The 23,535-nt window shown below is 58.0% G+C and overlaps 1 protein-coding gene across 4 annotated transcripts in view; it reads right to left on the reverse strand.

Annotated features, from left to right (window-relative positions):
• Nucleotides 1-21,356, reverse strand: part of GRM4 (glutamate metabotropic receptor 4) — a gene marked incomplete at both ends in the record, with an annotated part of 119,753 nt that extends 98,397 nt beyond the window's left edge. For 2 of the 4 annotated variants that reach the window (XM_082847609.1, XM_082847608.1), the window contains one exon: nucleotides 720-1,238. In XM_082847609.1, the coding sequence (XP_082703735.1) occupies nucleotides 720-1,238 (519 nt within the window). Of the gene's footprint in view, nucleotides 1-719; nucleotides 1,578-21,273 lie in introns of those variants that run through there. The other 2 variants (XM_082847611.1, XM_082847607.1) reach the window with 2 other exon arrangements.
• Between the last annotated feature and the right edge of the window lie 2,179 nt (nucleotides 21,357-23,535).

Here is a 23,535-nt window from a genome sequence, read left to right on the forward strand (position 1 = left end):
GGCAAGGAGGGGGCAGGGAGGGATTCCAGAAGGAAGGGGAGAAAGGTGTGCAAGGAAGAGGGGCAGAAGGAAGGTAATGAGCCAGGGAGGCTAAGCTCAGGGCCAAGGGCACCAGGAACAGGGACTGCCCGCTCCTCCAGGCCTTTTCCCGTCCTCATCTCCGTTCACTGCGGTAGCCAACACCTCATCCAAAAAATCAGGACACATCTTCTAACTATAATCCTGAGGTGGAGCGGGAGGGCCATGCGGGGCTTTCTCAGCTACCCAGGAGAAAAACAGGTCTTTCTTGGCAATTGCAATTATTGAAAAACAATGTCAAAACAAAAGTCTTGCTTTTTCTCCCTGGCAATCTCCAACGTTCACATTCCCATTCTATGTTTATCTTTTAATCTGTCTACCTTTCTATCTACCTAAATTTCTATTCGTCCATCTGTCTGGGTTTTTTATATTTCTGTCTGCCCATCTCCTCCTCCCTTCTGTTGTTCGCCAGTACTTCCTTTCCCCTCCCGGTTCAGAATTCCCCGCAGAGGAGCGGAGTCGATCAAGGAGCTGCCTGCAGCAGGTGCTGTTTCAGCACCATGGTCAGCACCACGGAGCTGGGTCCCTCCTCACCACAGGTCAGCCCCAAATTCTCAGATATTGCTCGGGGAGCTGGGAAACACACTCTCTCCCTCGGATTCAGGAGGAGAAGAAGAGAAAGGAGCTGGGCAGGCACTAACCTTGAAGAGACGAAGGATGTTGGCCACCATGATGGAGACCGAACTCCCTGAAGCACCGATGACACCCACCACGCGCTCAGGTTTAGTGATGATGGGCGGGCCGCCGCTGCCACAGCGGACCTCCGTGCCATCCTTCTCAATGAGCGCCTGCACAAAGGTCAGCGACTGCTCCAGGGCATGGGTGTCCCTGGAGCAGGTGTCCAGTATGCGGGCGCCCAACGTGATGTTGGGCAGCAGGTCCGGGTCATTGTTAATGCGATCTAGAGCAAAGAGCATGGCCTCCAGCCGGTGGATGCCCTTTTCCTTCTTGAGTTCTCCGCAGGCCTTGCCCTCTGAGCCCCGGCCGTGCACCGGGAACAGGCCTCCCAGAGTGATGTCACCATCTATGCGGATGGAATTCATTTGAGGGTGGCCTTTGGGCTTCCCCAGGGAGGAAGGCACCCAGGGCCCAGACAGGCTGAGGAGCAGGCAAAGGAGCAGCCGGGCCCACCACCAGCCCCAGCCCCTCTTCCCAGGCATCTCGGAAATCCCTAGAGACCCATGAATGGCAGGCCTCCCTCCTAGCCGTGTGGGCCCCTGGCCCACAGCCTGGGGGAGCAGGGGCAGAGCAGCCCCCACAAGTCTCTCCAGTGCAGCTTCAGCAGCAGGGCGGCTGATGGCAGCCAACAGGCTGAACCATGCTGGTGTTCCTCGCCCCGCAGGCAACGCTCAGTTACGGGCACAGGCCATGCTCCCAGATGGCAGGGAGTGCCTGGGGCTCAGCAAAGCTCTGGGCTTGGTCCCCACGTCCTGCAGGCCTGTTCTTGGTGGATGACTGTGAAAGGAGGAGAGTGCTCCTAGCTTGGCAGATCTTGGCATCAAGGGGAAAACAGCTCCAATGCTCTCCTCTTACCAACCTTAAAGAGAGAGAGAGAGAGAGAGAGAGAGAGAGAGAGAGAGAATCAAAGAGAAGCCCAAAGAAGACATTAGCAATTTGGATCTCTCATCAGGAGCCTGAGAGCAGGAGATGCTGGAGGTTATAGCCAAAGACTCCACAAATCTCCTGAGCTTGGTTTCCTCCCAGCTGCTGCTCAACTTTGGTCCAAATGGGAGAATTTGAGGCAGAAATTGGGTAGTGTCTGAAGATTTCTTAAGGCCTGTGCCCACTACCATCAGACCCGAGGCCTCAGAGAGCCCTCTCCCCAGGCAACAGTCTGGGAGGCTTGGGCAGAAGAGAGGCCCCTCTCGACACTCACCCACAGGAAGGAGCAGGCAGAAACCGGTCCCACAGGGCACAGCTCATTTCAGAGATGAGGAAACCAAGGCCCAGAGCAGGAGAGCACCTGACCCGAGTCACACAGGGGGCAAGCAGCAGAACGCTGCCTGGAACCCAGCTTTCTGGCTCCCAGCTCTGGAACCAGACACACTTGGGCTCCTTGAGGACTCAGAGACAAGGAAAGCCAACCAGGCCCCAGGAGAAGAAGTCTGGCTGAGAGCTGCTCAGCCTGAAGGCCAGGGAGAAGCTGGGGCTGCCAGGGGTTTGCGGTTCTCCTGCTGAACTGGGGAGGGCTAGGTGGACCCTCCCATTTCCACCCCAGCTGCCCCATCCCGGCCGGCGGGTGAGGGGGGAGAGGGGGCGGGCGGTCAACCCAACTGAGGCTCATTTTCTCTTGCTGGGCCTCCCTCCCCTCCCCCTCTCTAAGGGTCTTTCTCTCTTAGTTTCTCTTTGCTCCTTCTCTCTTCCCCACTTCCTCCCTCTGCGAGCGGGGCTTGGGTTCTGGCCTGAGCTAGTGCACAGTATGATGACGGTCGTTACTATTGTTGTTGTGATTAAATATTTATCTGCAAGGGTGGAGGAGGGAGTACCAGCTCTTCCTCATTCTCATGGCTAATTTGGACTAATTTCCCCAGGACCTCCTTGTGTGGGCCCAGCCTTCCCTGACCACCAGCAACCTCCCTGCCCTCGACTCAGGAGGCCCCAGGGAGAAAGGCGGAAAGCTGAGCCAGGGCTTGGCTAGGGGGCGACCCCAAGGCCCCCTTCCCCATGGGTTTGTCAAATGAAGACCAGCAGCCGCTCACCCGTTCTGTGCCTCAGTTTCCCTAGCCATTTGGAAGAAGAGCTTGTGTTTGGGTTGGGAGGTGTCCCTGGAAATATGGTCCCTCTATCAAGACCAAGTGGTGGTCTCAGAACCACCCATCCCCCACCCCACAGAGGCCCTGACTGCTCCAGGTCTGCACAAGGGGTAGAGGAGGAGAGGGGGCACACCCCAGGATCCAGCCTCAGCTCCCGGGTTTCTTCTAAACCCTCACCTCACATCTTACCCCCGCATCAGGATGCTCCCTCCTCCGTTTAGCTCCTCAGAGGCCAAGAGTATGGCTCTTAATTCTCCTCAGCCCCCTTCTGCAGGTGAACCAGTAGCCCAGAGGGACCACATAACTCTGCCCAAGTCAAACAGCAAGTCAAGGCGGGTGAGGACTCAAAGCCAGCCCCAGTCACACTGAGAGAGCCTGGGGAAGCTGGTGGGAAGCCAGGACTCAGTGACCTAGGGCTGGTGGTTAGTGCTTTGGGGAAATCTTAAGAGCTGTTAAAATACAAGAGAGGGGCAGCTACACCTGTGTGGACCCCTCATCAGCACTCACCCCTTTGTGTGAGTGAGTTATCAGATCTCTCTCCCAGGGGGCCGTGGGGAGTGAGGGGATGGGGGATACTAGCTGCTGAGGCCAGTTCTAGGGGATTCAGAAGAGAAACAGCAGAAGCCTCAGACCACCCTGCAGTCCTGCTGCTGCCCTGCTGGAGGCCACACCTGTCCCGTAGGGAGTCCTCAGTTTCAACATCTGTAAAATGGATGGGCTGGAATAAGACCCAGTCTGGAGGCCATCCTGTCCCTGTGGGAGCATTTCAGTTGTCACAATGATGAGGGTCACCTACTAGCTTGCATCCAGGCAGGGTCAGAGATGGCATGGGCAAGACAGCCCGCACAATGAAACACTGTCTTGTCCAAACGCCTATTGTGCCCCATGGAGAAATAACAGCGAAGGACAACATAGCACTGTGTGCCAGCCACCACGCAGGTGCTTCTCAGGTGACACTCACATCCCTATGAGCCAGGTGGGATTTTTATCCCCATCACACAGATGACGAAGCTGAGGCGCCAAACGTCAAACAGTGACACAGCCCAGGGACACGGAGCTTGGGCAGGCCGCCCGGGCCCTGACCACCCCACCACGCTGGCCCCGAGGGTCTCTCAGGCCCTGCCCAGTTCCCACATCCTAGGAAGTCAGGCTTGGTTTTCTTGAATTTCAAATGGAGGGATTTCTGGCATCAGGACAAGGTGGTGAGCCGAGGCTGCAACAGGGCAGACTCAGGCTGGGAAACCAATGCACAGCAGCTTCTGACAGTCAGGCCCTGCTCAGGCTTCCAGATCCTTCGTGAGGGCTCAACACTGGCTTCTCTTGAAGCCTGAGCACCTCTGGGCTGATCAGTGCCCGCACACAGACACACACAGACACACACACACCATAGGCAGGGGAAGGACAGAGGCCACACAGGGGAAGGAGGCCTCAGTGAGGAGAAAGGCAAATACTTGCAAGATGAGAATCACGACCGCAAGGCCCCGGGCCCTGCCCCAAGCTGCTCAGACACCAGCAAGGCCTCTCTCATTGGACTGGGTCCCAGCCTGCCTGCAGCGAGTCCCCTCCAGCCCTTAGACCTACCAGGCCTGCCTTTTCCGAGCTTCTCCAAGAGCTGGGCAAATCACCGCCTCTTTCAACCTCCCCTCCTTCCTTTGATCCGCATAACAGGCACCAGGGAAAAGTAAAAATACCTGGGAGTGAAAGGAGCCAGGAGAGCAGAGGCTGGGGGTGGGGCAGACAGGGGGAGCCCGCTGATCCTCCCTCCCGCACGGGGCACCTCCACTTGCAGGGGAGGGGGGAGCTGGGGGGGGCGCTGGGAGCCCTCAGACCACTCCCCCAGGTCCAAAACAGCCAGGAAAGCTCAAACTGGGACAGTTAGGGCGGGTCCCGCCCGAGGTGAAATCACCAGGATGGCCACCCAGCCCCAGATGGGTCTCCTCTCCCGTCCTCAGTCTCCCTTTCCCACCTCCCTCCTCAGCCCCTTACTCACTTCCCTCTGCTGTCCCTGCTAGATCCTTTCTCCAGGGAGGACAGAACTAGGCAGGAAGGGATGAGGAGCACAGGGTAGAGCAATAGTTCACTGGCCAATGGCATTTTCCAGAACATTCTCCTCAGTGAAAGGGGATGGGGGAGGGGAGGCTGGGGGGAGAGCTGCAGTTCACCCCTCCCTTAGCCCAGCCGGCCCCACCACCTGAGGGTCTCTCAGACGCCCCGAGGAACTGGCCAAACCTATCTCAGTGACCCCTTCCGAGTCTTAACAAGCAGGATTCCAGGCTTTTCTCCTGCCTGACCTCAACCCTTCCCTCTCCAGCCAGGGCCTGGGCCATAAAGAACCGCAAACCACAAAACAACAACCAGAAGAGAGCTACTGTGACTTAATAAGCTCCAATTTAGTTTTCACTGAGCTGCTTTTTCTTCTCCAAAAGCTAAAGAAATAGAATTCTCCCAAACACGAAATAAAGGGCAGAGTCGGAGGGAGGGACCCTGCGCTTTGCTTCCAGGGGTGGGGGCCACAACCAGAGCGGCTCAGTCCCCCCTCCAGCCCTCCGAGGGGACGCTCAGCCTCCTGGCTCCTCTGCAGGCCAGGAGGCCAGCCCCTAGGGCTGAGCGGGTGGAACGAGGAAAGCCAGGTCCAGAAAGGACTCCCCGCCTGCCTGGGGTCCCCAGCACACCCTCCTCACATTCCTGAGCCAGGCCTCCAGACCTATGGTGGCCCTCCCCCTCTGCCTGCCCCGGTTTCCTCCAGCACCTACTTCAGCTCTCTTCACCTTGACCTCTGCTGGGCCCAGCCCAGCCCAGGTGCTGGGAGAACTCAGGGATTGTGAATGGAGGAGTGGAGTGGGGTTTGAACCCCCTGAGCTGTTCAGACGCCTCATCGCCCACATCTCACATTTCCACGGAAGGAGGGGCTGGCAGCTCCACTCCACAAAGGGGACAGTGAGGGAGAACCTGAGGCCTCTTCCCTCCTTTCCTACACCACCCCCACCCCCTTGGGACTGCAGGTCACCTCTAAGGCCCCCCTCTCTCCTGACCCCTGGGGACTTGCGCTGGCTGGGCAGAGGTGAGGTTTGCTAGACAGTCTCCTTTGAAATGGACAAAGCCTAACCCAGGAAGCAGGTCATCAGAAGCCCGCTCCACCCCCGCTGCACCAGCAACAAACCTCCACCTGTATGATTTGGGTCCCTAAGGAAAGGGGGTGACCAATTATCTCCCTCAAACCCCGGCAGCACAACCCTCTCCCCACCTGGACCACAACCTGAGGGGATCATGTCATCCTCATCTTGATATCTCTGCATCCCAGCTTGCACGGTGCCTGGCATCCCCCACTAGGGTCTGTGGAAGTGACTGAATGATCCCTGGGGTCTTTCCACCCTTCTCTCCCAGGTAATCTAGTTCTAGGATAATAGGAAGAGTAGCCCTGCTCCAGGCACTGACCCAGCCCAAGCCATGTTCTAAGAGCAAGAAGGAGGGAAGAGTGGGGGTCTGGACCCCATGCCCCCTTCCCTTCAATTCCCTGAGCTGTTCCAGCTCCCTGGCCTGATCAGGAACCTCTCAAGTTCAGAAACCCAGACCTCACTTCAAAAGCCATCCTCTCCCTGTTCCAAAACAAGGGCCTGGTTCAGAAGTGACTGGCTCTGTGCTGGGCATGCGGTGGGTACTGAGAAATGCGTGTGGAAGGAACGAAGGAAGGGATGGAGGACATAATTCCTGAGCTTCATGCCAACGGAAACTAAGAAGGGGGAAACAAACCAGTTGCCCATGCTTCCCTGACCCTTGGATTCCCTCCAGCCTCCCCCTGTGAGGCTTACCCTTCAAGTGAGCAACTGAGATACTTCTTCTTCCAGGAAGCCTGCCCTGATGATTCTAGTTCCTGTTATCTCCTTCCTCCACAGTCAGTGCCATAAAGCCTCTCTCTGTGTGTTGTTATTGGGCACTGATAAGCCTCGGAGCACGTTAAGGGCCTGGGTGCACAGCACCGCCCTCATCTCGGTGTCCCAGTGCCCAGCCCAAGGCTCAGAATGCAGGAAATTCTCAATCAACAACCAGACAAAGCCAGGTCCCTGCCCAGAGCCAGCACAGCACCACCCTCACCAGTGTGGAGCCCAGGGCAGGGAGTGGGGGTCTGCAGCAGCATTCCAGGTTCCCGGAGTGGGACTCAGACCTTGCCCTGAATTCTTACAACCCTCTTGTGTGGGCAGGCATGGAATATAATCCATGACCATTCGGTTATTCAATGTGGCATCCGAATACGTGCTGAGCTCCTGCTGTGTGCCCGACTCTGTTCTGAGCACTGGGGAAACGCCGGAAGTGAAAACAGACACAAACACCTGCCCTGGGAAGCCAACATCCCAGTGGGGGAGTGGCACAGGAGAGACAATAAATACATCTACACACAGATGGGTGGCACTTCAGGGGATCAAGGGGCTATGAAGACGCACAAGGCAGGTAAGGAAAAAGGGAATGACCCAGAGGAGCTTTTTCAGAAAAAGATAGTCAGGGAAGGCTTCTCAGAGGAGGTGGCATTAGAGCAGAGATTAAAAACAGTAAAGGCACGAGCCATATATCTGGGAGAAAAACATCCCAGGTAGAGAGAACAGCAAGTGCAAAGGCCCTGGGGTGAGCATATGATTAGCATTCATTGTTCAAGGAACAGCAAGGAGGTCAGCATGACTGGAGGGCAGTGGGAAGGGAGAGAGGCAGGAGAGGAGGTCAGAGCGGGCTCTAAGCATAAGATCAAGCAGGACCTTGTGGGCCATGGTGTGGATGGAGAAAGGAGGGCCCACTGTGAGCACAGCAGTCAGGGACTCGGGACTAGAGAAACCAGAGGCTCAAAGGCAGCCACCTGCTAAGGCCACAGCAGCTCCCATCAGTTGCAAGGCAAAGAAAGCACATCTCATTGGCACTGGGTCCCACCAATTCAGCTCAGAAAATGCCCAGCCTTGACCTTCCCCTTCTCCCAGAGCCAGGGGGCCAGCCACCAAGCTCACACTTGCTCAAGGTCTCCTCCAACCAGCAGCCCCCATGCAGACCCCCAGGCCTCTCCTTCTGGCCCCAACTCACCCCACCCCCACTTGCCAGGACCATCCAGTTTTCCAGCACAACATCCAAGCGGGCAAGTGCCTTTGTTTGCAGCTGTTGCTAATGTGGGCTTCCTGCTAATGCTGTTTCTTCCTCTCTCCTCCTTCTTCCTGTCCCCCCCACTGAACCCCAGCAGTGCCCTGGAAACCTGGGGCCCACTGGCTTAGGGAGTCCATGTCCAAACCCTACTGCCTTGCACAGCCACGAACAGAACCACAGCTGTGGGGGAGACTTCCCACCCTAAGGCACCCTGAGGCCAGGCACAAAGAAGGGGCCGTGACATCTGAGAAGCGATCACCGGCCAAAAACTTAAGAATCCAGGTCAAGTCCCCAATCTTTATTTCTATATTCAAATCTAAAAATAACCCTGTAGCAATGAAGTGTTACTAGAAGTCATAGCCCAGCCAGAACACGGGTCCAGAGACTAGTCTGTCCCCCTGAGGGACAGAGGGATGGCTGGGAGGGTTGAGTGTGGGGGACCCAGGGAGGACTCAAACCTCCTGGTCCCGATGCAGGTGGCCCAGCCTGGGACCGCCAGCCAGCTGAGCTCCCCAGGGCGTCATCACAGCCCCCGGGCGGCCAGGGCTTTCTCCAGGAGAAGAGGGAGGCTTAGGGAGACTACAGCTTGCTCGTCAGCATGGCTCGAGCCGAAATGGCACGGGCTGTCATTATGGGCTGGCATTTCCCAATTACTGCAGATAATATCTACCTTAATTGAATGGGGTCCAGATAATGGCATTATGCACCGCATTCCCCAATTTATTTAATATACGTGTGTACACATATATTTATGCCTCACTGCTGCCACGAGACTGCTAAACGGTGAGGTTAATTATAAAACATTTCGACGGGAGTCATCAGCTTTCATTTAAGGGGGATTTTTGCTATCCTTGTGGTGCTCGTTTTTCCAAGGAGCCAAGAGAAACTTGGACAGGCGGCTAGAGACTCTCTCTGCCCTGTGGGCTGGGGGGCTGGGGGGCAGGGCTGGCTTCATCTTTCCTGAGCGAGTTCCCATTATAAGCCTCCCTTTCAGGAGCAAAGCTCAGGCAGGGAAAGAGAGGTTGGGGGAGCAGAAGGGGGGGCGGTACTGAGGCAGAAGCCCCCAGAGCTTGACTCCAGGACTGGCGGGGAGCAGAAGCCCGCTGGGAAGGCAAAGCTACATGCCTGGGGTTGGGCTGAGAGGCAGCAGGGAGACAGTGGAAGAGAAGCAGAGCAGAGGACAGAGGGAGGCCAGAAGCTGCACAGCCAGGAAAGAAACAGAGCTCCCCGGAGCCAGAGAAGAGGCAGCCTGCACTCCGGCAAGGGCCAAAGGCAGTGAGATCTTGAGATTAATTTTTGATACTCCCCTGCTAACTAGGGCAGAGTGGACATGGAAACAAGCCCTCCCTGCTCTTTCCAGGAGCCGGCACCAGGCTGGGGGGTGGGGGAAAGGACCAGAAAGCTGGTGCCCTCCACTCGGGCCCGCTGCCCACCAGGGGAAGCCCCTCAGCCTCCTCCCTCAGGTTGGCCTGGGCAGCCAGCAGCTCTGCCAGCCCCAGTGAGCAGGGCCAGAGCCCAGATGCCAGCTCCCCCGCGCCTACTCCAGGTGGCAAAGGCGGCCTCACTCTGCAGAAGTGAGATAACTTCCCATCCAGCAGCTGGCGGGCCCAGCTACCCAGGCTGCCAGTGGGGCCTGCCCATTGGAAAATGGGGTGCTAGACTGAGCAGAGGAGGACAGCAGGGGTGGGCAGATGTCTTGGGGTCAGTGGTAATTAGGGGCTGCCGGCCCCACACTTGTCTAGGGGAGAGGATGTATCTAGTGGCTGTAATTATAGAGCTCAGAAGCCCATGGTCCTGGTGCCATCGTTTCCTGCCAGCTGTCCCCCTGCAGCGGAACAGGTTCGGGTGTGGCCAAGCATCCTGGAAGCTGGGCAGGGGACCCCTCAGGAAGCAGGTGGGGGCTGCAGAGCCCTTCTGGTCTGGGCCCGCCCCCGACCCGTCTGGCCAGCACACTGCTCGCTGACTCTCTCACCTACCTCAGCTGCCTGCCTGCCGCTGTGCAAGGCGCTCCCTCCTGGAGATGTCAAGCCTCCAACAGAATGAAGCCACACAGAGGAAAGTTGGGGGAGGAGAGAGGAGGGAGGTGGGAGGAGCGGCCTGTGCTGGACCACTGAAGCCAAGAAGGCAGCTCAACTCCTGGCCTGCTCCCTCCTCCCCTTCTGCCAGCTCAGGACCTATTTTATGGGATGTGCTGCATGCCCCGCCCCCAACATCCCATACATCTCTCTCCTGAAAATCCACCACCGGTAGAGCATTCCTTTGGGTTAAGCATTGCCTTCTTCGTCTCTGAATCTCTCTTCACAGCAAATGCCCCTGGGATGGGTAGCCCTAGAAGCGAGCAAGACCTCAGGAGGGAAGAGCTTTTTGATGTTTTTGTCCCTGACAGGTGTGAAGATGTTGACATTTAAGGGAAAGTTGAGGGCTAGAATGACAAAAGTTGGGGGGAGATGAAGACAGTGGTCACCAACTTCACAAGTGGACAGGCACGCCCATCCGGGGCTAAGCAGAGGCTCAGAGGCACCATCCCCAAAGGTTCCCCACCCCAGCCCCAGGACAGAACACTAGCGGCTGGGAAGGCCCTCCAGGAAGCGGTCCTCTTGGGGATCAGGGAGAGGGGCAAGGGCTCTGACCCCTACTCCCCGCTGTAGCCTCTTCGGGGGCCCTTGCCACTAGTCCCAGGGCCTGCCCAGGAGAGGAGATAAGCCCCCTGCCCTGTCCGGTGGATGACCACACCCAGGGGCCTCCAGACTGCTCCGTGGGAATTGTCTCTGCCACGTCAGGAGAGGTCATCAGAAAAGCCCCTGCAAGTCCTCACCTCTTCATGGAAGTTCTCCCACCACCTCATGCCCTGAGGCCTCTGAGGCGCAGAGGTGCCCACCCAGAGCCTGGGGCCCAGCATCCAATGTGGAGCCAGGGAGAAAGCAAGGCAGACCCAGGACACATCCTGGGGAAGAGGCAACGGCAACTAGAACATTCTTCACTTCCACCATGAGCGGGCCCAGGGGTGGGAGGCTGTGGGAATGGGGTGCCAGTATGGAGACTCTTACAGAGCTGGCCGCCCTGCCAGCCCTCAGCCCCCAACCTCACCCCAGAACGGAGGAGAGGAGGGACTATGAGGCAGACACACACACACACACACACACACACACACACACACACACAATCCTCCCTCCACCGTCATTTGGCTTTCTGCCAGACTGACAGAGGTGCAGACAGACTAACCACGGCTCCAATAGACACGCGGCTTGGGGCACCCCATTAAGCAAGACCAGCTCAGTCCCGCAAAGCAGCTTCTCCCGCACCAGGGGCAGGGAGGGTGACCGGAGTAGGGAAAGAGACAAGGAGCCTCCTCCAAACAGGACCGAAAGTCTGAAGGCGGGGGTGTCACTCGCGGCCTGTGGGAGGGGTCGCTCTTAGGTTCGGGCCTCAGGACTCCCTGCCGCCGCCACTGCCGCCCCATTTCAGCACAAACAGCGTCAGACCGCCCCGGTGCGGGGGCGCCTCTCGCAGTCGGGGCCTCCCCCTCCCAGCCCCGCCCCCGCGCGGGGAGGGGGCGCTTTCAGCTCCTGAGCGCCGGGGAAAGCCGACCCCGGAGGGACCCCCCAAAACACACACACACACACACACACACACACACACACACACACGGACACACGGACACACACGGACACGGCCCGGCTGCCCGCCCCGCGGCCACGTAGAAGCAAAGGTTCATCAGGGTCCCGTAGAGGGTCGGTCCCGAATATCCGAGAAGCATCTGACCGTGAAGTCCCGGGGCCGCGGGGAGACCCCAGACCCTGGAGTGCCGTCCCATCCCGCCTCCGCCGAGAGCAAGCCTCCGGCGCCGGGGTCGGTCGGAGACGAAGGCGACGCTGGGGCGGCCACGGGAGCGGGACGCGGGGCTGGTGTGGGTCAAGGAGCAGAGGCGCGCGAGGCTGACGCTGCTCTCCCGCCGGGAGACCGTGGGGAACCGGGGCAAAGAACGGCCCGCGCCCCCGCCCGCCCTGTCTCTCCGCAGAGGGGGCGCTCTGATGCCGCCGCCCCCACCTGAGCGCGGGCTCGACCCCCCAGTCGGGGGAACCCGAAACAACCCCAGGCACAGAGACACTTTCCCCCAGGCCCGCGAACGAGCCACTGCCCTACTGCCTGTCTCGGGGCGGTGGGACAGCCGGCCCCAGCCCCGAGGGGAGACCCTCTAGCCCGGGTCCCGTGCCCTCCAGCCCCGAAAGCTCCGGTCCGCCGGCCCTCTGGGCAGCCCCGAGCCCGGGAGCTCGTCAAAGGCCACCTCTCCGAGCCCTGGAGTCCCCGCCGCAGCTCGCGCCCCAGAGGCCGGAGGGCACGGTCCTCTCTGCCCGTTCCCCGCGGGCCACAACTCACCGCGCGCCGGCGAGGACTCGGTGGCGCACCCGCCCGCGCCGGGGGCGCAGGGAGGCGGCGGCCGGAGGCTGGCTTTTCGCGGTGGCCGGAGCCCGGGCCGCGGCGGGCGGCTCGAACGCTGCGGTCCGAGCCCGGCGCGGAGCCGCCCGGAGTCCGGGACGCAGCGGGGAGGAGCAGGCGGCCGCCCGGCCCGAGCCGCCTCCAATCGCGCAGCGGTCTGCTGCTGCTCCGGCGAGAGCGAGCCAGCGAGCTAGGGAGCGGCGGGCAGCCCTGCTCCGTCCGCCGCGGAGCCCGACGTCCGAGCCGGAGGGAGAGAGGAGGCGGCTCCGGGGTGCGGGGTCTGGCCGAGGGCTCCGGGCTAGGAAGGGAGTGGAACGTGAGCCGAGCTGCGAGCTCAGCCGGCTGAGATGCGGGCGCCCGGGGGCGCCGCGGCAGCCGCACGGCAGCAGGAAAAAAGGAGAGCGAGCTTGAGAGCGCGCTGGAGAGCGAGCGAGCGAGCGAGCAAGCGAGGAAGACGCCGAGAGGGGAGGCTGCGGGAGGGGGCGGGCGCCGGGAGCACGAGGGGGCGAGGGGACCGCAGCCGCTCAGCCCGACGCCCACTCTGCTGCCGCCACACTCGGGAAGGCGCAAGCCCTGCCCGCCAAGTTTGCTCTGCAGGTGCGGCCGAGCGCGCGGCTTCCGCCGGCCTTTTAAAAAGAGAGCACCTGGGAGCCTACCACCGACCCCACACCTCCACCGCCGGAAGGCTGGGGCTTGCCCAGCTTCCCGCCACCCCTCCGCACCAGCCCCGCCTTCTGCTCCCCCTCTCACGACGCCCCACCGGCGTCCTCTCCTGGAAGCCCCCTTTTCCCCCCTCCCCCGGGGCGGATGTCTGCTCCTCGACTCAGAGGACTTGGCAGGGACCCCTCCTGACCCCAAAGGTCGAGGGTCAAGGAACATAGCATCCCGACACACTCCCTGAGAAGTACAGCAAATACAGTGATGCCAAGGGGTCACGCTCCTCCCCACCCCCACCCCATCTTCCCTGAGCATCACTAAGACCCCCACCTTAGGCCAGCTTATCACACATCTGCACCACGCACGTGGCGTGTGCCCCCATGTGGCATGTTCATTTGCACAGCCCACTGCTCCTGGTTTGAGCATATGACACAGGACGGGAGGGGGAGGGGATTCCATTTGCCCCTGGTCACACAGCCTTCAGGAGCCCCTTCCCACTGAAGTCCCTTCCACCCCAGAACTCCACCAGGCTTGGGGAACTCCCACTCCATGGCCCACAGCCCACCGGTCTCCCTCCAGCACTGGTCTGCAAAGTTTAACAGGTGGCCTGGCTGGCAGACGGGAGCGAGCCTGGGGAAAAATCCCTTAGCCAGGGAGAAGCTGGAGCCCCAGCTCTCCTCCTCCCCAGGGGGGCTGTGAAAACTCCCAGGAGAGGGCTGGCCTTAGAGAGGAAGAGAGGGAGGGAGACTTGCAGCCCTCTTAGGATTGCAAGAGCATCCCATCCCAGACTGCAGAAGTGTCTTCAGTTAGAGCTGTGACAAGTGACTGTCCTTGTCCCAGGGAGGGTGCTCAGCACAGTGCCAGAGAGCTGGGGGGGAGAGTGGCTGACCAGCAGCCTCCCTCCTCCACGTCAGTACCTCAGTCATCCTGGCTGACCTGCAGAGTGCCATCTGGGCTCCACTGTGCCCAGGCCTGGGGGATTCATGCCCCCCACAGCCCAACCCCTCATTTCCACAGATAATTTCTTCTTCTAGATCAGGGGAATGTCTGGGAGGGCCTGGGAATAGCAGGGTCTGACCCTCCCCTACTCTGCCCTTTCTCGCTCCCTGCTCCTCATCCAATGCCCCGGCACCTTCCCAAAGACCCACTCAGGCACTCCCTCCTCCAGAATTCCAGACACTGCCAGGCCAGAACCATATCTTGTTAACCATGGTTCATCCAGGGCCTGGCACCATGCCTGGCCCTAGTGAAAGCTCAATCACTGTTTGGTGAATGAACACATGTTGGCAAAACATAAACTCTCTTTGTAACTGTCTCATGTGATAGCCCCAAATACATGTCTCATTTACCCAGTCAGACTGAAGTCTCTGGTGGGAGGGCGGTGATCATGCATTCATTCATGCATTCATTCATGCCTTTTTTTTTTTTTTTTTGATGCAACCAGCACTGACCGAGATCCTGCTGCATTCCTAGTCCCAGGAATACACAGAGGGCAGCGCAGCACCCTGCCCTTGAAGAGAGCACCCTGCCCTTGAAGTGTGCGCCCATGGCCATGCGCACCTCGGCCAGACGCATTTTAGAGAGGCATGAATGAGCTAAGGCCACCAAAGCTCCCGCTGTCTGCCGGCTCTGCCCAACCGCGTGTGCACTGCTCTGGGCTTACAGGAAACTCAAGTCACTCCTGGAGAGGCCGTGGCCTTGGGAACAGCCTGCCCAGGTGCCAACCAAACCCCGAGCATACCTGGGTCCTCCTGCCCAGGGTCCCTCAGTTTCCTACCTGTACAACAAGGACCATGATGCTGACCTCAGAGCAGGGCGGCCGGGTTGCTGTGCAAGAAGCCACCCAGTTAGGGGTGCTGGGAGGTTCAAGTTCAGCCTGCCTTGGGCTTGACACGGGACACATCCTGTCTTGAGGATGGGTCTGCCTAAAAGATGGGGGTCCTTTGTCTGATTCCTACCAAGGGTCCATAAGGGCCAGAGCCTGGGCCCTACTGGCAAGGCCATCACGAAGAGGGAATGAAATAATGGATGCAGGGCACCCAGTCTTGTGTTTAGGTGCCCAGAAGTGGGAGCCACTGCAGTTTTTAACACAGAATATAGTCCTCAATACCCTTTTGTTGAATAGCCTTTTGTTGAATGAATGAATGAATGGAACTGAACATAAAGGGGCCATGGTTTATTGAGAGCCAAAAGGAGCCCAGCCGCTCTCCCCACCCCCTGGCCCTCAGCATTGCCTGCACTCTGGCCATAATTATCCCACCCCCCACCAGCTGTGTCGCAGAAGCCTGGGTAGGCTATATTTTTCAGGGGTTAAAAAAAGAAACACTGTTGGCTGGCAGATGGCTGAGTTTGTGGACTCGTCCAGTTTGAAGGTCTCAGCCTGAGGCCTCGGTCTTCTGGGCAGCCGTCCTGGGCCCTCCCAGGCCTCCAGGCCTCCAGCCTCAGAGTGGTCAGCCACCCAGCCCTCACCTGTGACCCCCAGCCTGGTCCAGCTGGGACACATCTTCTCCCTCATGCTGACTCATGGCTGACTTGACTTATCATGGTAACAGACACACAGGGACACACAGACTCACACACACAGACACACCCCCGCCACAGACGTAGAGACACATTCAGATACACATTCACAGAGACACATATGTACACACATACAGAGACGCACCCACACAGAGATCCTCAGACACAGACATACACACAGACACACTCACACACACCTCCAGAAACATCAGTTGTTGTCCCCTGCCCTGGAGACAAAGGAACTACAGAGCTGCCTCTGTGGGAGAAGAGTGACCACAGGTGACCTCAAGGAATCACATAGCAGGGCCCCAGCGTGGGCCAGCTGCGAGGGCCCAAATTCCAAACTGCTCTTCATCAAGCCGTCCCATTCCCACTCCTCAGAGCTGTTTTCTGACTGGGAGGGGGGCACAGGGCTGAAAGCAGGAGGCCAGGGCCTCGGTGCTAAGGCTGTGTGACCTGGGGGAGTTGCCCAGCCTCTCTGAGCATTGGTTTCCCCATCAGTGACATGAGGGGCTGGGCCGAGTTCTTTCTAAGGATGCTGGGATTTGGTGTTGGGTCTTATTCTGAAATCTTTAAGGAAGTTGACCTGATTGACACTGGTGGGGTCCTCAGGGGGGGGATATTCTAATCCACCAGTCCTGCACACATGGGCCTCCCCAGAGAAAAGGAGACACCATCTCAGCACCGATGGACAGATGGCTTTGGCGGAAGAGAAAGAGGCAGGTAGTCCTAGAGGAAAGAATCATAGAAAGTCCTGCACCCGTACTTTATATCATTATGACCTGGAAGTTCTTCCTGAGGTCTGACCTAACTCCCTCCTGCTGCAGCAGATTCTTTCTTCCTGCTCTCATTCTGGCCTCCCTGGCAAGGGAAAACAACTTGCCTGCCTTTTCCCACCCACTGGGTTGGCAACTCAAACTCACCAAGCTGCTCTAGGACTTCTCCATTTCAGAAGATTCCTAATAGGAGAGGGCAATTGTCTTTGAAAATCCTGAAGTTTAGAATTTTTTGAACTAGATCAAAGTGAGCTTGAAGGTGCAGGGGCCTGGGGGGAGCCTGGCAGGCCTGGAGCACCTGAGAAATGGTCCCCATGTGGAGTGAAACCAGTCACCGCCTCAGCCTGGGGGTCTGATGGGTTTCAATTTTGATTTCCCCTGAACCAGGCCATAAGATGGAAATGTCTCTGATAGGGGAATTTGTTTAAACAATGATTGTCCCCTGGCAGGACATTTCCAGCATGAAGAACTGACTACAAGACAAGGCGTGGCCCCAGGCTCTGCAGAGAGTCCTAAGTCACCCTGCAGGCTCAGAGGAGTTGAGGAGAGCTGGGGTGAGAGGTGAGGCCCAGGGTTAAGCACCCTGGGGTAAGTCACCCCTACTTAGCCTCCCAGGGCCACCCCAGCCCCTCTCCTTTGCCCCACAGAGATATTGAGTCTCAAGGACACAGGTAATCGGAAATTGCCCCCAGGCCAGGCTCGGGGACAGGCCAGGGAGTGACTCCCTCCTTTGAAGCTGGTATGGGTCCAACCTCAGGAATCCTCCCACAACCCCTGGAACTTTCTCAGACCTTTGACTTGGACTAATTAGTTGGCTAAAGCCATCATCCCCTTTCCACAATTCCAAAATCCAACAGGCTCTGAAAACCAGTTTGTCCATAAATTTTAGGCAAAGTCATTTGGCTGCAAAACCTGATGTGAAAGCGAGTCATTGTAACTGTCTTGCTCCCTCGGTGGGAGATACTCTGTTTCACCACAGGAACCTGAGCCAGTATATTGTTTGGGGGATGCTGCCCCAGGCCCCCTGGCGCTGTTGCACAATATATCATATTTGTGCCATATTATCTTTCTAAATTCCAAAACCATCTGGCCCCAGCGACCTATGCACCTGTAATCATCCCATTTGGACCAAAGTCTTTCCAGGGTCCACAGCACAGCTGTATCTACACCCTCCCAACCCGCCCTGACATGTGGGAAGAGGAGAGAAGCTGGACGGAGCAGAGAGAGCAGATTCTGAACACAGCTCTGCTAAACCCAAGTGCTGGGGACCGGATGCAGGAGCCAGACCAGGTAGGTAAGGATTTAGGGGACAGTGGGCACCAGATTGCTAGAGGGAGGGGATATGAGGAAGGAAAAGCAGGGGAGGCTGTGGCACAGCCCCAGGCTCTTGGGTGGTCAGGGAGGGAGGGGCAGCTGAGGCTGGGAGGTCAGGGCCCTCAGGGGAGCTATCACTTAGACCCTGAAAGAGGAGTAGGATTTGGAAGAGCTGAGTGCTGTGGAGGGGGGCGGGGGGGGGGGGGGGGGGGAAGGAGGAGGAGGGAGGGGGAGGGAGGGGGGTTCCATAGCCTGACTGGGCATCTGAGCCTCCACGGGCTGAGCCTGTACCAAGCATGCAGCAGGCGCCCAATAAAGGTTGGCTTGTTAAACAAATGAATGATGACCGGCCCCTCCCCCCCTCCAGAGAAAGATACTTCCTCCTCCTTGATTCCACTCTCTCCTCCTCTCTCTTCTCCTCTTTCTCCCTCTTTTTTCTTAAGACTCTGGATTTTCCAGCCTCTTTGCCATGCTGCAATTTAAAACTACTTATTATCCCTCTCCCTCCATGTGTCGGGGGCTGTCCGCTGTGAGCCCAAAAGCATTAGAATGGATGTCACAGCCGAGATCAAAATACAATTAACTTTTTAAAGCCCTCCTGCCCCACCCTGGGCCTCATGGCAGGCCTGCTCCTTCCGCTGATGGCAGGGCTCTGGGCGTCAGGAGAGCAGCCAGGTGACGGGGCAGGAGGGAATGCAGTCCAGCTGGCCCAGAGAGGAGGCCTGCAGGAGGCCAGGCAAGGGGACGGGGGCGGGGGGTGACCTGGAAAGGGGATGTCTTTGCTTCCCCGTGCCCCACCTGCAGTGCCTTCTCCAGGTCCTACCCATCCTTTCCTTCATGCCCACCACACACCTCCCCGATCGTCACACACGCCACGGAGCACCCCGGCCTCACATACTGTCCACAGCATGCCCCCCACCCTGTTCTACAGGGCACGTGTCCCATGAGCCTCGCCTACGTTGAGCCTCAGCTCCCTCCACCAGCAAATGTGGACCATTATGCTGCTGCCACTGGGGGCTCTTCAGGGTTGAAGGGAAAGGATGGGGCTGAGAAGCGCTTTTCAGGTCTAAGGATCCCTATGACTGGAACCTTAGCTTGTCCTCCAAACGGGCCCCAGGCCCTTGGGTTGGGGCAAAGGCCACACAGCCTGGCTGGCTGGCTGACAACCAGGCTGGGAATCCCTGGCGGGCCCTCCATCATTCCCCACCACACTCCAGCCTTGGCCCTCCTCAGGAACCTCCTGGACAGCATGGAAGGAAGTCCCAGCATTTGCTCCCTGCTCAGGTGGAGCCAGACAGCTGGCAGGACAGAAAGCTGGGAAGGACCCCGCAGGACCTCTTGCTAGTGGAGCCTCAAGGAGCATCGATCCCGCCCATGCTGACTCCAAGGCTTTCATCCTCACTGCTAGGTGCCTGCAGCAGCCCCCCGGGGGAGAGCCGGGACAGCTGGGCTGACCCGGAAAACACCCCATGGGGGGGTCCTGGTCAGGTCACGGGGCAGGGGTTGCAGGGGCCCTGCCCTGCCCCATCCCCACATCCTCATTTATCCGGAACCCGAGCCCCACACACAGGGGGTGCAGCTTCCTCTAAAGCAGCAGCATTTAGGCAAACACCCCTCCTGCTCCTCCACCTCAGCTCTCTCTTGCCTCCCATACCCACAAAGACCAGCCATCACCCAGACACCCCCAAAGAGGAGAAAGCAGTGCTGGGAGAGAAAAGCCCACACCCGCCAGCTCCCACCCTCGTGGGCTGCATTTTAATGGCATTTGACCGGATCAGATGTGCTTTTAATTCCCACCTGGGACATCAGAAGGAGGAGGGGAGAAAGAATCTTTAATTCATCAAACTGAAATATTAATAGAACTCCAACCAGCTGGAGTGGGGTATGAGGCCCCACAGCTGGAGATACGCGGGGGACAGGCAGAAGCAAGATGGGACAGTGGCTGGGTGGGGAGATAGGGCCTCTCAGCCAGGTGTGCTAACAGGCGGCCACACCCAACCCAGAGAACCAGGGCTTCCCATCCCACCCCATCTGTCCCCCACACCCCGCTCCACCCCTACGTCCCCACACCTGGGCCTCCCCTCTGCCCTCCCCACCTCAGGGATCTGCCCCACCCCTTCAGGGAGCAACTGATGCCCAGAGATGGGGAGCCACCGGGCCAGGGCTGCACAGCAGTTTCACTGCAGAGCTCAGTCTGACTTCTGACCCTGGCCCCAATTCTGCACAGCCCCAGCTCTGAGCCCCTAGCCCCTTGGCCCATGGCTTCTCTGGCTCCAGCCCCTGGTGGTCACAGGAGGAGTGGGGCTCCTACAGCATGGACTCTGCCCCACCCGGTGTCCCCTACCCGCTGGTAGAGTCTGAATTGAATCCCCTTACCAGGGGCAAGGGCTTTTCCCACACACTGCAGAGGTCATGGCTGATGGCAGACAGACCCCCTCCCAAAAGCAAGGTGTGAGTGGGGAGGAGAGCAGAGCAGGAGAAATCTCAGGAGCACAGAGTAGAAGCCAGGAGCATGAAAGAGCCCCTGTGCTCCTGGGAGGCCAGTGTCAGAGTGCTCAGGACTGCGAGCTGACGCAGGCTGACCCTGGCCCTGTATGCCCGGTTAAGGTGCTCTGTGGTTAAAGGCCGGTGCTTTCTCCACCTGAGCCTCATACACCTGCATCAGCCCCAGCTGAACACTCACCACCGGGGGGGCCCACAGCCAGTCCCTTGACCTCTGTCAGTTTCCTCATGGATCAGGAGGGGATCCCCCAGCGTTGTCCCTATGGATGGTTGGGTGAGATCGTGCGTGCAGCTCCTGGCTCCCTCCAGCCTGTGACCCTGGGCCCTCCATCCTCCCTCTCACCTCTGTGGCTGAATCACCTGCCCTTCTCACCCAGAAACCCTCTCCCTGACCTTCAAGGCCCAGCTTAACCATCACCTGGATCCGGAATTCCAGGGCATCCCGTTCACTGGTTTGCCTTCCCCAGACTGGGAGGGATGTCTACCCACCTCCCATTTCTTCAGTCCAGCTGGTTTAGAGCCTGTGGGGAACAAATGTCACCTGGGTAGACAGGTCGATGGACACACAGACTAAGAGTTAGATGTATAGATGGTCCTGACCTCCTCCCCACGACTGCCACCAAAGTTCAGAACTCAGGAAGCATGTGGGAAACGTGAGACAAAAAGAAGAATCAAGAGAGTGGGGACGGTGGCCCCATTTCTCTCCCTGCCAGCTCCTGCAGAAGGGTGCATCACTGGCCTGGACAAGCCCCCTGCCCCGGCCTCCTCAGGATGAAGAGCCCATTCGGCTCTGCTCCACCCCAAATATGCAGGGAGATCACCTCTCGGGACGCCCCAGACCGAGAAGGGGCGTGAGGAGCCTCCCTACTGGAGAGCCACAGCGCTGCCCTTCTCCCTTCCCAACCGGCCCGGCTCGGAGCCCCAGCCGCCGCGAGGCTCCCATCGCGGACCAGCAGCGCCGCCCGGTGGTCGGGCGCTCTCACTGCACGCGCTGGCCCGCCCGTGGAGGGTCCGTGCGCGCATCATAGCTGGACCCACGCCCGGGTCTACGCGGCCAGCAGGACTCGGTGCCTCCCCACGCCTGGAGAGACATTCAGATAGAAAGGGTTGTTTTTCACTCGAGTAGATCCTGGGAGGAGGCAGCGGGGGCGGCGGGGGTGTCTATTTCAGGGCTGTTTCCAGACTGGGCTACCGCCCCCTCCGACTCGATTCGTGCGTGGCTGGGCTCACCTGCGCTGACAGCAGGGATGGAGGGGGGCACTACCCCCAAATCCAGAAGGAAGTGGGCTGACAGGAGGCGGCAGGTGAGGGATGTCCTGGATTCCTGGGTGAGAGGAAGGCAGAGTAAGGGAGCTGGAGGCGCAAATAGGAGACGCGTAAGGGGATCAAGGGGGCGCGCCAGCCGCAGGAAGCTGCACCCTCCAACCTTCCCAGCCGGCTCCGGCCTCTCTCCGCCCAGGTCAACATTTACTGTGCTCTCACTGTGTGCCTGGCCCCGGTTGCCAACTCTATTGCACATTAGAGTCACCTGGGGGAGCTCCGATGTCCGTCCGCACCTCAAACCAAGGAAATCACAAAGTGTTGGAGGGCCCATGTGTAATCATCCCAGCGATGCAACGTGCACGGCGTCTCACTCCCGCGGTGCGGGCATTACAGGCGCGAGTTTGGCTGGCTCTGTCACGAGGTTGCTCCTGTCACTCTCATCACAGCCCTGAGAGGTATATAGACAGTCTGCTCTTCACAGAGGCTCAGAGAGCGGAAAGAGCGCTGGGATTCAGCCCCCTGCGCTGGCGTGCGCAAGCTAAGGCTTCCTCAACTGCAAGAAGTCATCCCTAACAGGCATCATTATTGGCCTAATATGTTTACTGAGAGCACAGCCACGTCCTCCCATGGGCCAAGGACTGGGGACTGAGGAGAGCACTGAGAGAAGAGCATGCCAGGGAAAGAGCTGTTTCCAAATTGGGAAGTGCAGTGGGGGGAGGGGTGTGGGTGGAGAGAGGTGCCCCTGTTTCACACACTGGGGACGACCAAGCCCAAGTGCTAGCAGCCACAGCTACACTCTTATTTTTTTTTAATTGAAGTATAGTTGATTTACAATGTTGTGCTAATTACTGCTGTACAGCGAAGTGATTTAGTTATACATATATACATATATACATTCTTTTGGGGAGGGGCATGCGCTGGGTCTTCATTATGGCTGGCTCTTCCTTGCCCAAGGCATGTGGGATCTTAGTTCTCTGACCAGGCATCGAACCCATGTCCCCTGCATTGGAAGGCGGATTCTTAACCACTGGACCACCAGGGAAGTCACTACATTCTTTTTTTATATATATTCTTTTCCATTATGGTTTCTCATAGGATATTGAATATAGTTCTCTGTGCTACACAGTAGGACCTTGTTGTTCATGCATTCTATATATAAAAGCTTACATCTGCTAACCCCAACCTCCCCCTCCGTCCCTCCCCCAACCCTCTCCCCCTTGGCAACCATCAGTCTGTTCTCTATGTCCATGAGTCTGTTTCTGTTTCATGGATAAGTTCATTTGTGTCATATTTTAGATTCCACATATAAGTGATATCACATGGTATTTGTTTCTCTTTCTGACTTACTTAGTATGATAATCTCTAGTTGCATCCATGTTGCTGCAAATGGCATTATTTCCTTCCTGCTTATGGCTGAACAGTATTCCATTGCATATATGTACCACATCTTCTTTATCCATTCCTCTGTCGATGGACATTTAGGTTGCTTCCATGTCTTGTCTATCATGAATAGTGCTTCCATGAACATAGGGGTGCATGTAGTTTTTGAATTATGGTTTTGTCCAGATATATGCCCAGGAGTGGGATTGCTGGGTCATATGGTAACTCTATTTTAGTTTTCTGAGGAACCTCCATACTGTTTTCCACAGTAGCTGCACCAACTTACATTCCCACCAACTGCACAGCTACACTCTTTTAGACAAGAGGAAGGAGAGGGCTCCCGCGGCCTCTGCTCTATTCCAGGCCCTTTGAAGGAGCTCAGTGAGGAAACTGCAGCACTAACAGCCGGGAATGAGCATCAGTCCCATTTTACAGATGAGAGGACTGAGTTCAGAGAGGTGATGTGCTTTGCCCAAGGGCACTGGGCAAATGATGACTCTCCAAGTCCTACCTGTTCCACCTCCAAAATGGATCCTAAATCTCTACAGCAACATGGGTGAAACTCGCAGACATCCTATTGAGCAAAAGAAGCCAGACCTGAGTATACATGTTGGGTGATTCTGTGTGATTCCATTCACACAAAGTATAAAAACAGGTCACAGTAACCTGTAGTGAGAGAAATCAATTTTGGTTACCCTTGAGGGGGGGCAGTGACCCAAAGGTATGTGAGGGGCCTC

The sequence above is a fragment of the Leucopleurus acutus genome (assembly GCF_964270905.1).
Source record: "Leucopleurus acutus genome assembly, chromosome: 10".
In the NCBI taxonomy this organism is placed as follows: Eukaryota; Metazoa; Chordata; class Mammalia; order Artiodactyla; family Delphinidae; genus Leucopleurus; species Leucopleurus acutus.